The sequence below is a fragment of the Rhinatrema bivittatum genome, chromosome 6, assembly GCF_901001135.1.
Source record: "Rhinatrema bivittatum chromosome 6, aRhiBiv1.1, whole genome shotgun sequence".
NCBI lineage: Eukaryota > Metazoa > Chordata > Amphibia > Gymnophiona > Rhinatrematidae > Rhinatrema > Rhinatrema bivittatum.
This window is the reverse complement of record NC_042620.1, coordinates 311,395,019-311,411,114: the sequence shown is the minus strand read 5'-3', so window position 1 is coordinate 311,411,114 and position 16,096 is coordinate 311,395,019. Positions and strand designations below refer to the sequence as shown.

The 16,096-nt window shown below is 49.0% G+C and overlaps 1 protein-coding gene across 5 annotated transcripts in view; it reads left to right on the top strand.

The window, feature by feature from the left end:
* The window catches only part of CCNB3 (cyclin B3), a 91,444-nt gene that overhangs the window by 30,032 nt on the left and 45,316 nt on the right, over positions 1 to 16,096 (top strand). For 4 of the 5 annotated variants that reach the window (XM_029607475.1, XM_029607474.1, XM_029607473.1 and 1 more), the window contains exons 5-8: positions 4,575 to 4,671; positions 4,747 to 4,750; positions 5,687 to 5,793; positions 15,206 to 15,298. In XM_029607475.1, coding sequence (XP_029463335.1) covers positions 4,575 to 4,671; positions 4,747 to 4,750; positions 5,687 to 5,793; positions 15,206 to 15,298 — 301 coding nt within the window. The remainder of the gene's footprint in view (positions 1 to 4,574; positions 4,672 to 4,746; positions 4,751 to 5,686; positions 5,794 to 15,205; positions 15,299 to 16,096) is intronic. The other variant, XM_029607477.1, reaches the window with a different exon arrangement.

Genomic DNA, 16,096 nt, shown 5'->3' with positions numbered 1-16,096 from the left:
TTAGTGGCGTTCCTGTCTCTGGTTCAAGGAAGAATGATTCGCGTCTTCTTGGACAACACCACCACGGTGGCGTAACTCAACCGACAGGGAGGAACCAAGAGCCCGGCTGTGGCTCTGGAGGCTCATCTTCTTTGCTTGGGCCGAGGTTCATCTGGAAGAAATTGCGGTCTCTCGTGGCAGGAGTGGACCTGAATGTTTGCAGAGACAGCATGTGAGAGCCTCTATCTGTGTGAGAGAGACAGCATGTGACAGTGAGAGCCTGTGCTTGAGCAAGACAGCATGTGGGAGTGAGAGAGCCTCTGTGTGTGAGACTCAGACAGCATGTGCCAGTGAGAGACCGTGTGCATGAATGATTGTATGAGAGAGAGCATGTGAGTGAGAGCCTGTGTGTGTATGTGAGAGAGAGAAATGCATGTGAGAATGAGAACCTGACTGCATGTTTGAGGGAAGAAGATAGAAAAAAGGCAATATAAAAGGAATTGGCAAAAAAATAAGAAAGGGAAGGTGGGGAAAAAAGCCTGTGACCAACTGATTAGAAAACTAAGATCAGACAGCAGATGTAAAAAAAATAAGTTATTTTTTATTGATTGGCACATGTAATCTTTGGGAATGTGCAAGAATAGCACTTTCTCTATGCAGATCTCACAATGTATGAGATCAGCATGGAGGAACTGGAAGCCCATGGGGCCTGCATAGAGGAGGCAGCAGAATGGGCTTCAGTACTAGTAGCAGCAATCAGCACCTCCCCAATAGCCACGCAGCAGCAGTGACAGTGGCAGCAGAGGAATGAGAGAGGTTCTGAGGGAGCCAGTGAGAGAATGAGTGTGTGTGAGAAAATCCAGGGGAGTAAGAGGGTGTGTGTATAGGGGGAGAGAGTATCTTACAGCCTGAGAGTGTATCAGTGTCTGTGAGAGCGAGAGGTTATGGTTGGGTATAAGAGCGTGAAAGTGTATGTGTGAGAGAGAGAGAGGATAACCTCCTAATCCTCGACAATATCAGGGTGACTGGAAATCAAGAGCTCCCATGTATGGACAGCAGGGGCTTTTTAAAATCCTTATTAGTTTTAATTATTGTGTATTATTTGATATATGTGTTGTTTTGAAATATTTTATTGGTGTTTGGGAAATTGTAAAAAATATATATGATTTTAATTAATAGAAATTCTATATCAGTAGTTTTAAAGTATTCTTTTATTAGTATGGTTTTACTATTATAACTGAATCTTTGTTTCTTGATTTTATTTGTTTTATGAGGAATGTTGGTTCCGTTTTTCCATTGTTAATACACAGAGTCTGGCTTCTTGGAGTTTCCATTTCAGTTTTTGTCTAATTTGTGCTCCTTTTATTTTGTATTCTGTATTTGGTGAGAGTCTGTCTCTGCTCTGTGTGTGTGACCATGATATGAGATTCTGCTAGCATAGGGATCTATAGCAATCGGGTTTGTTTTGTTTCCTCAGTAGGTGGTGTATTGTTGTTCTAGGACCCAGTGTAATATTTACCCTTGCTTATTCACAGGTAGGGTTTTTGTTTGAGTCCTTGGTGTTATTACTGTTACGTTACGATAGGATTGCAGTATAGATTTTGAGTGTCTTTTTTGTGGGGTTTTGTTAGTTCACAATGTGCCTGGCAGTGGAAGGTGTTTGTGCTGCTGTTACTGTGAGGTGACACCAGAATTTGAAAACATCTTTTAGTATGATGAGCTGTAAGGGAAACATCCAAGCTCCATTGTTTGGGGGAATTTCAGTGGATGCACAGAGTTACAGAACTGGAGGTGCAGGATTTATAAATGTCATAATTTTAAATAAGTAGACACTAAAATCCAGCCCTGCCCCACCCCCACCCAGCCCTGCCGGGCCATGGAAAAATGGTCTTGCTTGAAGCCGGTCCCTGGTGCAAAAAAGGTTGAGGACCACTGGTGTAGACCTTCGGTGGTTGTCTAGATTTGCTGAGCAGCGACCTGGTCCTCCTTACACACTTTCGCCAAGCCACTATCACTTGGACGTTCTGGCCCAGGAGGATGCAGCCTTTGCACGTGCGGTGTTGACTGGTCCGACGGTAGCTTCCTACCCCTTTTCGAGAGTGGCTTTGTTACATCCCGCTTGTGTGGATTGGCCTGCCTGAGTGCAAAAGAAGGAGAAATTACTACTTTATCTGATAATTTCTTTTCCGCTAAGGAAGGCAGGCCAATCCACAACTTGCCCTGGGCTGCCTACTTGTTTTTAGTTGGTCCCTTAGGTTGGGTGTGCAGATTGTAAGTGCTAGTACCACCTCCTACAATTTGTGCATGTTTGTTTTTGTTTTTTTTTTTAACTGAGCTTAGTGTTCCCAGTTGCTTGGAATCATGAGTGGTTGTCAAGTCATGTTCCAAGTAGAATCAGTTTGGCTTTTGCAGAGAATACTGGCAGGCTGATGCTGGGGCAGGGTTATATGTCTGTGTGACATCAGCGAGTCAGGTTTACTCCGCCTCCATCTGCTGGTAGAGGTGCATAACCCACTTGCGTGGATTGGCCTGCCTTCCTTAGAGGAATGGCAATTATCAGGTAAGTAGTAACTTCTCCTTTTTTTTTTTTTCATCTTATAAATTCCCTACATTAATTCACCTCCTGCAATGTTTACTGTTTGCCAGCTGGGCTGTGATACTGGGATAGCACATGGTATTGTTGGCAACTTCCTACCGGATTCAGAAAAATTTTGCCTTTGACACTGGACTAAAATTGTTTATGGTGTTCTTTTGGATTTGGAGAAGGAAACTAAAGGATGAAGACAATTAACTAAAGAGCTTTTGGTGGTGGTATATCACATTTCCCTGTACATATCCGGATTATCCAGACACCTGGGTTTTGCCTCCCTTCTAGCAGATAGAGACAGAGAAAGTTTCAGAGGATCCGCCTCATAACCCGGTGTGCCACCTGTGACTCTTCGGTATTGATCAGTATTTCTCTTTCTCCAGCAGATGGAAGTAGTGCAAAACCTGTGGTTCTGTACCTGATCCAAAAAAAAAAAAAGTTAGAATAAGGAAGAACTTTGGGGAAAAAGAAGAATGGTCTCCCAGGGGGTCGTGAGGTCCTGGTGGGACTATCCCCCCTGGTTGGAGGCAGGAACGAGCAGGGGTTGGTGACCCCAAATCTGTGCTCCTTGGTGCACCTGGGGTGATAGCTGGGGGACCAGTTCCCTCTGCCAACTCTCAGGGAAGGGATTTCCCCTTGTGTTTCCCTTCCCTGCTGACAACTGTGAGTGTTTTAAAAAAAAAGGCAAATGGCTCGCGCTCCTTGCAGCAGGATTGTGTCTTTGCAGCTGGGGGCTTCCCCATGCGAGGGATTACACTTTGGGCAGTGAGTGTTCGGTCGTGGTTCGATCTATTCACCCCCCCCCCCCGGTGTCGGTCAGTCGGTGCTTCGGACGCTACTGGCCACACTCCTCAGATGCCCCGCAGCAGCCGTTGCTCTGCATGTGGGGAGAGACTCCCGTGTCATGGTGGGAATTTGCTGCGCCTGCCGCCACAGAGGTGAAGGTCCCTCCAGCACTCTTATGGCGGTTCCCGGCTCTCAAGCTTTCTGATCCATTGCCAGCGGCATTGGACCCTCGGGCCAACCCGTTCCTGCTTAGCGTGAGAACGGCAGCCATTTTGGAAGTTTTTCATGCGGCGGAGGGAAGCAGCAAAAGGGGGAGGGGAATCCCCTCCAGAGCTTTTTCCAGACAGGGGCTCCAGGCTTTGAAGACCACCATAGCAAGGTGGCTCAAGGAGGCTATTGCCTCTTCTTATTTCGGCCGTGGTCACCCGGTTCCGGATGATTTGCGAGCTCACTCTACACATTCCTAGGCTGCTTCCTGGACTGAATGCCAGCTGGTCTCCCCGTAGGACGTTTGCAGGGCAGCCACCTGGAAATCTTTCCACACCTTTGAGCGACACTACTGGTTGGGCGTCCAGGCTCTGGGTGTCTGTCATTTTGGAGAGAGAGTGCTTCGAGCAGGACTCTCCATGTCCCACCCTCATTAGGAGAAGCTTGGGTACATCCCAGGTGTCTGGACTGATCCCGGGTATGTACAGGGAAAAGATAATTGGGTCTTACCTGCTAATTCTCATTCCTGTAGTATCATGGATCAGTCCAGATGCCCACCCATATCAGAGGTTGGCTTTTTGGAGAGTCCGCTCGATTTCTGTTAATCTCCCTCTTCGTTGAGGTTTGGCGTAGGTGCTGCAGATATTTAGGCAACCAGTTAATCCACTTGTTCCCTTGTTCACACTCCCCTGCTTGTTCGGGGGGGGGGGGGAGTGTTTAGCGTTCAATTTGGGTTGTTTTTTTCAATGTTAGGCTTGGGTACTGATCAATACTGAAGAGTCACAGGTGACACACCGGGTTATGAGGTGAAGCCTCTCAAACTTTCTCTGTCACCATCTATTGGAAGGGAGGCAAAACCCAGGTATCTGGACTGATCCTTGGTACTACAGGAACGAAAAGTAGCAGGTAAGACCCAATTTTCTTTTCTAGTTTGCAGCCTGAGTAATCAATCTGAGCAGAGGATTTCTCATGCCCCACAGCCTGCATTAAACTGCTTTCCTGAACTTTTTCCTAGGTCACTAAAAAAGCCCACTGTGGAAGAAGTGACTGCAGTAACAAAACCTGAACCTGTGCAGAATTGTGTCTCAGTGGAAGAGAAAGCCCCTCTAGAGGTACTGTTCTAGTCTAAAGGGTGACCCCAACGAAGAGGTCAACTATCTTTAAAACTAGCTTTTCCTAACATGTAGCCAGATGGACTCAGGACCAATGGGTTTTGCTCCCCTGCCAGCAGAATGAGACAGTCAGATTTCAAAGCTGACGTCACCCTACAATACACTCCTGCAGTGACCTGGGCCATCCAGTATTTGTCTCCCTATGGGGATTGCTGTACTTTTTGGAAGGAGAAATTCTACATTTAAATTGAAGAAAACATTGAGCTCTTTCCTGCGGTGATACCTAAAGGTCCCTCCCTCAGTTGAGAATTCCTGAGGCGATTTCAGAGATCCTTCAGAGCTGTGCCTTAGTCCGGTAGCCGGTTCCCAGCATGGATTTTGCTGCTTATGCAGCTGAAAGGCAGCAGGTACAGGAAGCTGAGTGTAGCAGTGTCGGCCAAAACGCTCTTCCCCGCAGCTGGAGACAATCTCTGTACTCAGCTGGTAAGCGCTGAGCCCAGGTAAGTTTAAAAAAAAAAAAAAAAATTTACCTCAAGATTCAAGAGACGTTTGGAGGGGTTGTAGTAAGATTTCATCCGGGCTCCTAGCTCTGCGCACTGTACCAAAGTTGTTCCCGATCCCGTTAGGTTAAGGGGAAGTGGGCTTCTGAGTGGACTGAGTGGCCCCTGGTGGGCTAGGCTCGTTTTTAGCCTTGGTTGGCACCACATGGTAGGCCGTGGCGTCTTTGTGTGTGTGACGTTTTGCCTTTCATAGAATGTCTGTACGCGCAACATTGTGTGCGTACATAAGCACACAACCTACTAAGTGCAGAATACAGGTAAAGCCACAGTAGCTTTTGAAGAGAATACTGGATGGCTGAGGTCTCTGCAGGGTTGTATCTAGAGTGACGTCAGCTTTGAAATCTGACTCTGTCTCCATCTGCTGGCAGAGGAGCATAACCCATTGGTGCTGAGTCCATCTGTCTACCCTAAGGAAGACAAAATTATCAGGTAAGTAACTTCTCCATTTCTTGTGTTCCAGCCAGTCCCGGAGATCAGTAACATTGACAAGGAGAGCCTCAATGACCCCTTTGCTGGTGCAGAATATGCCATGGAGATCTTCACTTACATGAGGGAGCGGGAGGTGAGTATGGTGCCTATGCCCATGCTGAGCTGTTTGTAACCAAATAAATTCTGCTCATACCCAAAGTATTTCAAAAGGTTTGCAAAAAATGCATTTGATTCTTCTAAGCACTTAGGGACAGCCGGGTGTGGAATTTGGTCTAATTAGTTAATGCAGTTTGTGATTGGTCCTATTAGTTCCCCCTCGACAACCGGGCACGATTCATCTATCACGTGCGAGTGACAGAAAACTGTTTGTACGCCCCTGGCATATAACCTGGTGTACTACCTGCAACTTCTCAGTATTTTTCTGTCTCCAGCAGATGGAGGTGGTCAAAATCTGCAGTTCTAAACCTCTTTAAAAAAAAATATAGGAAAGAAGATTAAGGAGATTTGCCCCTCCTAGGAGCTTGGCTGGTCCTGGTGGGACCATCCCTCCTAGTAGTAGGGCTGGATGAGCAGGGTTGGTGATCCAAATTGCTCCATTTTCCCCACACTGGAGGTGGATAGCTGGTGGTCCAGTTCCCGCCCCCGTCCGGGCTCGAGGAGAGAGAGAGAGAGCCTGAGTCAAGGCTCCAGATAAGCTGTTTTGCTTTTCTTTTTCAGTGTTTAAAGTTTTGTTTTAACAAAAAAAAAAAATTGGGAGTTTCTTCTTTTTCTCTTTGCCTTACTTTTCATCTCCCCGGTACCGGCGGTGCAGGGAGGCGACTCAGGGGTCTCTTCTCTCTCTCCCTTGCTTGCAGTCCCCAGAGGGGTCTTTCCCTGCCCATCCCTCATTCAGTTCCTTCCTGCGTGATTCGCGGTCTTTTTCAGCCGACATGTCCAAGGAGTTCCGTTGCTCCTGTGTGGCTGCGAGGCAGCACTCTGTCTTGGGACTCGTGCTGCTCCCAGTGTCTCTCAGCCGGTGAAGATACTTTGGCAGAGACCGTGCTGGTCCCGTTGCGCTCGTGCCGGTCCTTGGGGGCTGAATGTTGCGAGGCAAGAGGCCGGTGATCCGCTCCCACTGAGCGCGGGAACGGCAGCCATTTTTGGGACTATAGCCGTGAAGGCTCAGGCGGCTGCAGGGGGAGGGGATCTTTCTTCAGTGCCCAAGGGGGACCATCTGAGGACGATTCTAATTCAGATGGATTTGGATACGGACTTTCTCCTTTTTCACCAGAAATTGTGCTTTTGATGCACAAAGCTTTTCTTGCCTGCCAGGCCTCGGCGCGGCCTCCTCGTAAGCATAAGGCGGAGAAATCTTTTTTTTTTTCTAGCAGGAATCCTAAGCACCCGAAGTCCACTAAGGTTTGGAGGATCCGAGGCCCTTTGTCATCGGGGGCCCTGGTGGGGGAAGTCTTAGGAGGAATCCCTCCATGATTCGCCGGAGGATTTTCCCAGGATGCGGAGCCTGACCCTGGTCCCCATGGTGTCTTGGTCGCTACGACAGAGGTTCCTTCTGTGGATGGAGATGACCCTAAAGTGCTTTGACTCTTTCGGACAGAAGAGTTGTGTCCCTTAATCCCTGCTGTCCCTGCGGAGCTGGATATTCCGACCCCTCTAGTGGACTACGACCTTCCCTTTTCACAAGTCAGTGCTGCAGCTGATGTTCAAAGAGGGATACTCCAGAGACTGGGCCAAAGGTCAGCCGCACCATGGATAAGCTGTATCCCTTGCCAGAGGACCTCTTGGAGCTTCTGTAGGTTCCCAAGGTGGATGCATCAGATTTCGTGGTTATTAAGAAGACGGCCATCCCAGTGACTGGCTACGGCCTTGAAGGATTTGCAGGACAGGAAGCTGGAAGTCCACCTCAAGAGGATTTTTGAGGTTTTGGCTTTAGGCATTCAGGCCTCTGTCTGCAGTAGTTTCATGCTTCAGGTTTCCTTGAGATTGGTACAGCAGCTTCAGGAGAACAGAGATTTGTTGCCCTTGGAGATAAAGCGGTGGTTGCTTATGGCGCCGATGCTCTCTATGACCTTCGGACTTCCTCAAGGCTCCTGTGGCTGCGTAATTGATCAGCTGATGTCTCTTCCAAGGCTCAACTGGGAGAACGTCTTGCATCGTTTTACAAGGAGTGGGCCAAGATTATGTTGGATCAGAAGAGTTGTGTCCCTTAATCCCTGCTGTCCCTGCGGAGCTGGATATTCCGACCCCTCTAGTGGACTACGACCTTCCCTTTTCACAAGTCAGTGCTGCAGCTGATGTTCAAAGAGGGATACTCCAGAGACTGGGCCAAAGGTCAGCCGCACCATGGATAAGCTGTATCCCTTGCCAGAGGACCTCTTGGAGCTTCTGTAGGTTCCCAAGGTGGATGCATCAGATTTCGTGGTTACTAAGAAGACGGCCATCCCAGTGACTGGCTACGGCCTTGAAGGATTTGCAGGACAGGAAGCTGGAAGTCCACCTCAAGAGGATTTTTGAGGTTTTGGCTTTAGGCATTCAGGCCTCTGTCTGCAGTAGTTTCATGCTTCAGGTTTCCTTGAGATTGGTACAGCAGCTTCAGGAGAACAGAGATTTGTTGCCCTTGGAGATAAAGCGGTGGTTGCTTATGGCGCCGATGCTCTCTATGACCTTCGGACTTCCTCAAGGCTCCTGTGGCTGCGTAATTGATCAGCTGATGTCTCTTCCAAGGCTCAACTGGGAGAACGTCTTGCATCGTTTTACAAGGAGTGGGCCAAGATTATGTTGGATCAGTGGGTCTTGGACGTGATAAAAAGAGATTTATGCTTTAGAGTTGGCTAGGCCACTCAGAAGTCTTTTCCTGCATTCCCCTTGTGGTCCAGCAGGCAAGCAGCGGGCAGTGTGGCACACACTTGAGTGTTTGCGACTCTTAGGGGTTATAGTTCCCATCCCCCTACTCTAGAGCGGCCAGGGCTGTTACTCCATCTATTTTGTGGTTCCAAAAAAGGAAGGCACCTTTCATTGAATCCTGGATTTAAAAAAGGTGAACTGAGCGCTCAAGGTGCCGCATTTTTTAATGGAAACCTTGCGATCCATCATAGTTGCAGTTCGCACAGAGGAGTTCCTCATGTCTCTGGACTTGACAGAGGCTTACTTACACATCTGGATCAGTCCCGAACACCAGAAGTTTCTCCTGTTTATGATCCTGGGGGAGCACTTTTAGTTTTGTACTCTGCCATTCGGTCTAGCGACAGCTCTACAGACTTTCACCAAGGTTATGGTAGTGGTGGTGGTGGTGATCAGGAGAGAGGGGGGTTCTAGTACACCCCTATCTGGATGATTGGCTGATTTGGGCAAAGTCAAGGGACTTGTGCATTCGTGCATTGCAGAAGGTGATGCGATGTTTGCAGTCACTCGGGTGATAAACTTTCCCAAGAATAGTGGTCTTCCATCTCATGCTGCTTTTTCTAGGAGCACATTTTGATACCCGGGTGGGGAAGGTTTTTCTCCCAGAGGAGCGCATTCTCAAGCTGCAGTCTCAGATCAAGAGTCTCCTGAGGTCCCAGACTCCCAGGGTCTGGGATTACTTACAAGTCTTTGGCTCCATGGCATCCTCTTTGGAACTCGTTCCCTAGGCATTTGCACATATGAGACCTCTTCAGCAGTCGTTCCTGTCCTGGTGGAATCCAACCTCTGAACAGTTTAATCTCTTCCCCCCCCCCCCCTTCCTCTTTGCAGCTTGACTCATTCCAGTTTGTCGTGGTGGCTTTCGTTCAGTCATCTGCGCCGTGGAGCGGAGTTGAAGGTTCCGCGATGGATTGTAGTCACCAAGGATGCCAATCTCGTCAGCTGGGGAGTCGTCTGCCAGTCCTGGTCAGCTCAGGGACGGTGGTCGCCGCAGGAGGCGTTGTGATCTGTCAGTCGCCTAGAGACATGGGCAGTGAGTCTAGCTCTGCAGGAGTTCCTACCCCTCGTTCGAGGGCACCTGGTCAGGATCCTGTCTGACAACGCGACCACGGTAGCCTATATCAGTCGTCAAGGGGGGGGACCAGAAGTCGAGCGGTGGCCCACAAAGCGGAGCAGCTGAGGTCTTGGGCGGAGCAGAACCTGACCTGGATTGCAGCTTCACACATAGCGGGAACTGACAATGTGCAAGCGGAATTTCTCAGCTGTCAGTGGTTGGATCCCACAGAATGGGAGCTCTCCGCTGCAATTAATCTAATTGTGCTCCGGTGGGGAGTTTCCCACATGGATCTCATGGCTATTCAGAGGAATGCCAAGGCCCCTTTTTTCTTCAGTCGCAGGAGGGAGCGAGGAGCGGAAGGGGTCGATGCTCTGGTTCTTCGTGGCCTCTGGTGGGCAGGCTTCTCTGAAGGATCGAAATTCATCCAGGAAACGTGATCCTGGTGGCCCCGAAGTGGCCTAGTCGCCCTTGGTTTGCGGACCTGATCAACTTGTCTATGGATGGTCCACTGAGGCTGGGCCATCTTCCAAACCTGCTCTGTCGAGGTCCGGTATTTTTCGATCAGTCAGATCACTTTTGTCTAGCGGCTTGGCTTTTGAGATGCAGTGTATGAGAAAGAAGGGGTATCCAGAGGATATCATTGCTACCTTGTTACAGGCTCGGAAGCCTTCCACCTCCTCGGCTTATGCAAGGGTGTGGAGGGTATTAGTCTTGGTGTGCATCTAAGGATGTTGACCCTCGGCAGGCCTCAGAATCTGACCTTTTTGCAGAATGGTCTGGTAAAGGGTTTATTGTAAAACTCCTTGCGAGTCCAAGTGTGTGGCTTAGCTGGGTTTAGAGATAAGGTCCGTGGCAGGACACTAGTGGCGTATCCGGACGTAGTACATTTCCTTAGGGGAGCCAAGTATTTGCTCCCGCCGTCTCAAGCAGTTTGTCCATCCTGGAACCTTAATTTGGTCCTTCGGGCCTTGTGTTCGGTGCCGTTCGAGCCTCTTAAGAGGGCTACCATTAAGGATCTTACCCTGAAAGTGGTTTACTTGGTGGCTATATGTTCGGCCAGAAGGCGACTCTTAAGGACCTTACATTGAAGGCCGTGTTTCTGGTGGCAATTTCTGCAGCACGAAGGGTGTCTGAGCTTCAGGCGCTGTCTTGAAGGGAGCCTTGCGGATCTCTGAGTCTGGAGTTAGTTTGCGAATGGTTCCCTCTTTCCTGCCAAAAGTGGCTTCTTCATTTCATTTGAATCAGTCGGTGGATCTTCCATCATTTCCTGATATTGACAAGTCGGATCCAGTCTCGAGGGATCTGAAGAAGCTGGATGTGCGTAGGGTGCTACTACGCTATCTGGAAGTGACTGATGACTTTAGTTTGTCGGATCATCTCTTTGTTCTTTGCAAGGGTCCAAAAAGGGGTAATATGGCGTCTAAAGCCACCATCTCTCGTTGGTTGAAGGAGGCCATAAGCTCCTCATATTTGCTTAGTGGTAGGGTCTGAAGGCACATTCGACTCGATCCCAGGCGGCTTCCTGGGCGGAGTGTATCCAGGTTTCCCCGCAGGGGATCTTTAGGGCAGCAACTTGGAAATCGTTGCATACTTTCGCGCGTCGTCATCGGCTTGATGTCCAGGGCTCAAGGGAGGGCAATTTCGGAGCAGGTGTTTTGAGAGCGGGCCTCTCCGGATCCCAACCCAAGTAGTTTCAGCTCTGGTACATCCCAGGAGTCTAGACTGATCCGGTACGTACAGGGAAAAGAAAATTAGGTCTTACCTTCGATAATTTTCGTTCCTGTAGTACCAAGGATCAGTCCAGAGTCCCACCCGCATTATATTTCTCAGTCTTGTAGAGTCCGCTGTTTTCCACTGATGTTTTGGGGGTATTCATTATGCACAGTTGTTTATGTTTACCTTCTTTCTGGGGCAGGTCTCTCGTTGGGGGCAGTGACCCAACGGATCCCTGGTTGAGCTTCCTGTATATAGTTAGTTTTCAGTTAAAGGTCATTCTGCTTTGACATTACATAATACTGACAGGCTGTGGGTGGCACCCGGGTACTTATGGCAGAGCCTGTCAAATCTTGCTCTGTCTCTATCTGCTGGTGCGGAGGCAAAACCCAGGAGTCTGGACTGATCCTTGGTACTACAGGAACAAAAATTATCGAAGGTAAGACTTAATTTTCTTCTCTGTGCGGGCTATGGCGACATTGACTCGTCTAGGCGCAGTCCCCATCGTCAAAATCTGCTGAGCCGCAACCTGGAGTTCTCTTCACACGTTTGCGGCTCATTGCTTGGATAAGGTTGGGTGTCAGGACAGTGCTTTTGGTCAATCTGTCCTGTGCAACCTGTTCCAGGCCGGAACCCAACTCTTCATGTTTCTGTGGGAACCAGACAGCGCCGCAGTTGTGCCCGTTGGCATCTTGTTCGGTTGCTGTTGGTCTCTCCTGTTCTCAGGGACAGTCCGGAGCTTTGTATTTCCTGAACTTATCCAAATCAGTCTAGACAAATGGGTTTTATTCATCCCTACCAGCAGATGGAGGTAGAGAACAAAACTTTGAGCACCGCTATATATCCGAGAGTGCCACCTGCAGTTCCTCAGTATTTCTTTACCTCCAGCAGATGGTAGAGGTGCTAAACCTGCAGTCCTGACTGCTTAGGAATTTGAAAGACTTCTGCTCCCCGAGGTGCCAGATTCCTGTGGAGGACCAACCCTCAGGTTGAGCCGGGTGAAGGGGGGGTTGGACACTCCTGCCAGGTTTTAGCCAGGGGACTGGTTCCTTCAGTGGGGCCCGAAGCCCCCTCTGCCTGCCCATGGGATTCAGGGAAGAATCCCCCTGTGGAAGTGTCTTTACCTTTGCCTGTGATTTTATTTGCTGTGTTTCTTAAAAAAAAAAAAAAAAATTTTTTTGAGAGGCTCAGCTGCAGTGGTAGCTCAGTGACTGGGCGGCCTGCTCGGGACAATCGTCGAGGGTTGTCCCCGGAGGCATCTGACTGCGCAGGGAGGGGAGGATCTGTGCCGTTCGTGGTAGGAGGGTGTCCTGGCTGGGGCAAGTGCCTTTCACGTTATTTGTGCAGTGGTGACCGTGTGCGTGTTTGTCCCGCGGCTGCAACATTTTTTTGTGGCGCTGCGCCTTCTCGCTGCTGCATGGTGTCCATCCGTGACACCCCCCCCCCCGTGGCTTTTGCAGGCTGTGTTTTTATAGGCTTGATGACGGACCGGCTGCTAGTGGAGGCCTGCCAGGCCTGCGGAATGTTGTCCGCCTATCTTAATTCCCTTTCCCTCTGTACGGTTTGTGGTGGGGGGAGGGGGGCTTCTGCCAAGCCTTCTAAATCTCGGAGAGCCTCGCGGTGGGAGCACCGCAGGGATGCGGTCCTTCCCCCCATGGAAGGGGATCTGGATAAGGGGGTTCAACACCGGGGAGTTCCCTCCCCCCTCTTTCCCCTGCCATTCAGCAACATGTGGAGGGACCGGGGTCGGGCCCCAGCAGTCCGGAAGGGCCTTTGGGAGACCTGGGAGGGTTTTCACCCGAGTTTGTTCTCTTACTTCACGAGGCCTCCCTAGCTCGGTAAGTGGGAAAGCGGCGATTTTAAGGACAGCCCGGCAGGCTCCCTAAGAGTTCCATGGGCTCAGCCCCCCTCCCCCTCTCCCGGCGTATCTGGACTCTGACCTCAGAGGTTCTGAGGATTCGGATGACTCAGGATGAAGGGGGTTTATCTCTGGCGGGAGATCTGGATGCGGACCCAGATGACCCTAAGGAAGAATAGGGTGCCTTTGAGGGCCCGGAAGCAGAAGGTGACGACCCGCAGGTGATCTGCCTGTTCAAGAGGGAAGAGCTGCGCCCGCTTTTTCCCCAGGTGTTGGAGGAATTGGGGGGTTAAACTCTCTCTGGAGGACTCTGATAATGAAGGGGTTAATCTGGTGTTGGATGGTGTACGGAGAAACCCCCCCCCCCTCCCCCCGCCAGCACCTTCCCAATTCCTAAGAAGATCCAGAAGCTGATCAGCTGTGAGTGGGATTCCCCGGACTCAGTCTTGAAAGTGGGAAGGGCGATGTCGAAGCTTTGTCCTTTGTTACAGGCACATTTGGATACCCTCAAGATCCTGCAGTTTCGGCGGTCACCAAGAAGACCAAAATTCCAGTCGCCGGCGCAACCGCTCTGAAGGACATTCAGGATCGGAAACTGGAGGTGCAGCTCAAAAGGGTTTTTGAGGTGTCTGCTCTGGGGCTCCGAGCAGCGGTCTGTGCCAGCCTGATGGATCCAGAGGCCTCAGGAGCAATCTGCCACCGGGACGCTGTCCCTGGCCCAGGCAGCCCACCTCAATGCAGGGGTTGCTTATGTGGCAGATGCCTTATATGACCTCGTACGGACCACAGCTCGTGGCATGGTTTCGGTGGTGGCAGCAGGACCACTGTTGTGGCTGCGCAGGTGGTTGGCTGCTGGGCCGAAGAAGGTTTTCAAAGATCTGTTGGGATTGTTAACATGTTCTAGAGTTTTTTCAATGTTTCTTTGGCTATCCAGTTCAGGGGTATCCATCCCAAGGGTTTAGTTTGCCCTGTTAAGTTATCTTGGCTTGGGTACAGGCCAATACTGAGGGACTGCAGGTGGCACTCTGGGATATATAGCAGTGCCCAAAGTTTTGTTCTCTAGCTCCATCTGCTGGTAGGGATGAATAAAACCCACTTGTCTGGACTGATGTGTGGTATTACAGGAACGAAAATTAGCAGGTAAGAAGCAGTTTTCCTTTACCCATATGTGAGAACTATCACGCTGCTTGTCCTAGGAGAAAGCGCAGTTGCTTAGCTGTAACAGGTGTTCTCCTAGGACAGCAGGGATGGTAGTCCTTAGGAATCCCGCCCACCTTCCCACGGAATTGGGTTCTCCTTCCGGTTTGTTTGGGGTTTTTTTTTCGCTCGTATTTATCTGTATTACAAGACTGAAGGGGGACCTCGCGTGGACGCATGGATAGTAGCAGGCTGGGCATGCTCAGTCTGCTGGTCAGAGCTTCTAGAAACTTTGAGAAAAGTGTTTTTTCCGTGCCGGGCTCCATTGGTTGATGTCACCCACATGTGAGGACTAACATCCTGCTTGTCCTAGGAGAATATCTGTTACGGATATGCAACTGTGCTTTATGGTAAGTTAAACTTGCTTTCTCTTCTCTCCTAGGTAGTTGAGTATATGGAATCCCATACTTAATTCAGTCCTCTGCACCCAGTCTTACATCCAAATAGTGTAGTAATCTAACCAACCACCAGGACCATAGGGGCTTTTGCCTAGTTATTGTTATTGTTCAATGTTTTTTGTAAAAAAAAAAAATCCCCGGTCTGACCTCCCAGACCAGGGCAATCTTTTCGTTTCATGTAAACCGGACTGATTTGTATTGTATACAGGAATTCCGGTATATAAAAATAAATAAATAAATAGTTATAGTATTCTTATCAGATATTACTTTGAAATACACCAAAATGCTCAGAGCATACTTAACTTTCTTTAAAAACAAAGCAAAACTTTTTGGAAGGTGCTCTTTTCACTTTTCTGACTTGCGGGAAAAAAAACATCCTCCCGACCTGAAGTTAACAGGTTTTATTTCTTCCCTTTTATTGCAGGCGAAATTTTTGATTCCAAGTTATATGGAAAAGCAGCTGGACATCAGTAAGGCAATGCGAGCTGTTCTCGTGGACTGGATGGTGGAGGTGCAGGTGAGGTTGTGGAAGCTGTCCTGTCTTTTGATGGCTGCCATCCACCCGTACTCGTAATCCTATATGCGGGAGAAGGCGGCAGCAGTATAGCTCGATGATGGTCTGAGCAGCCAGCAGTTCTTATTTCTAGTTGTCCTATGGTAATAAGGCAATAAATCAAAATGCATTCTACAGAGTTTCCTCTGTATGACTGCTCTGTTACTTGTACCTGACAACAGCTCAGGTTACTGGTTTTGATCCTTTTTTTTAATTTTTTTTAACTTTATAAACATTGGATCAAGTGTTACTGATGAACTAATAATACAGGATTGGCATAGCTTGAATGTCTACTCATTGTCTGAACATTGACTCTTTTTGATAGTTGGGCCTTGTGTTCTGAAGATCTTAGCCAATGAGGTGTTGGCATTCCAATGCCAGCAATTTGGCAATGCCTTTAGGATTATGGTTGACAAAAGTTTTCCATGGTGAAAGCCGTGTTCAGGGGAAATTATTGCTATTATGAGGAGAAATGCGTTCATTGCCTAAAGGTTTTATTTAACATGTTCAGATATGTTGAAATGTCTGAGCAGTCTAGAAACTTGTTTCCTCTTCATCCTGACCAGTCCAGACGAACTGATTTTTGCCCACCGATCAGCAGATGTAAATAGAATAGGCTCGCTGATGTCACCCTTTATATGCAAGATCAGATACACATAAAGGTGAACACCTGGGTACACAATTGGTTAACACCATAATTCTCAAAAAAGGCACCCCCTATTCACTTATATAATCCATTAATAAATTCTAATACAATAATCT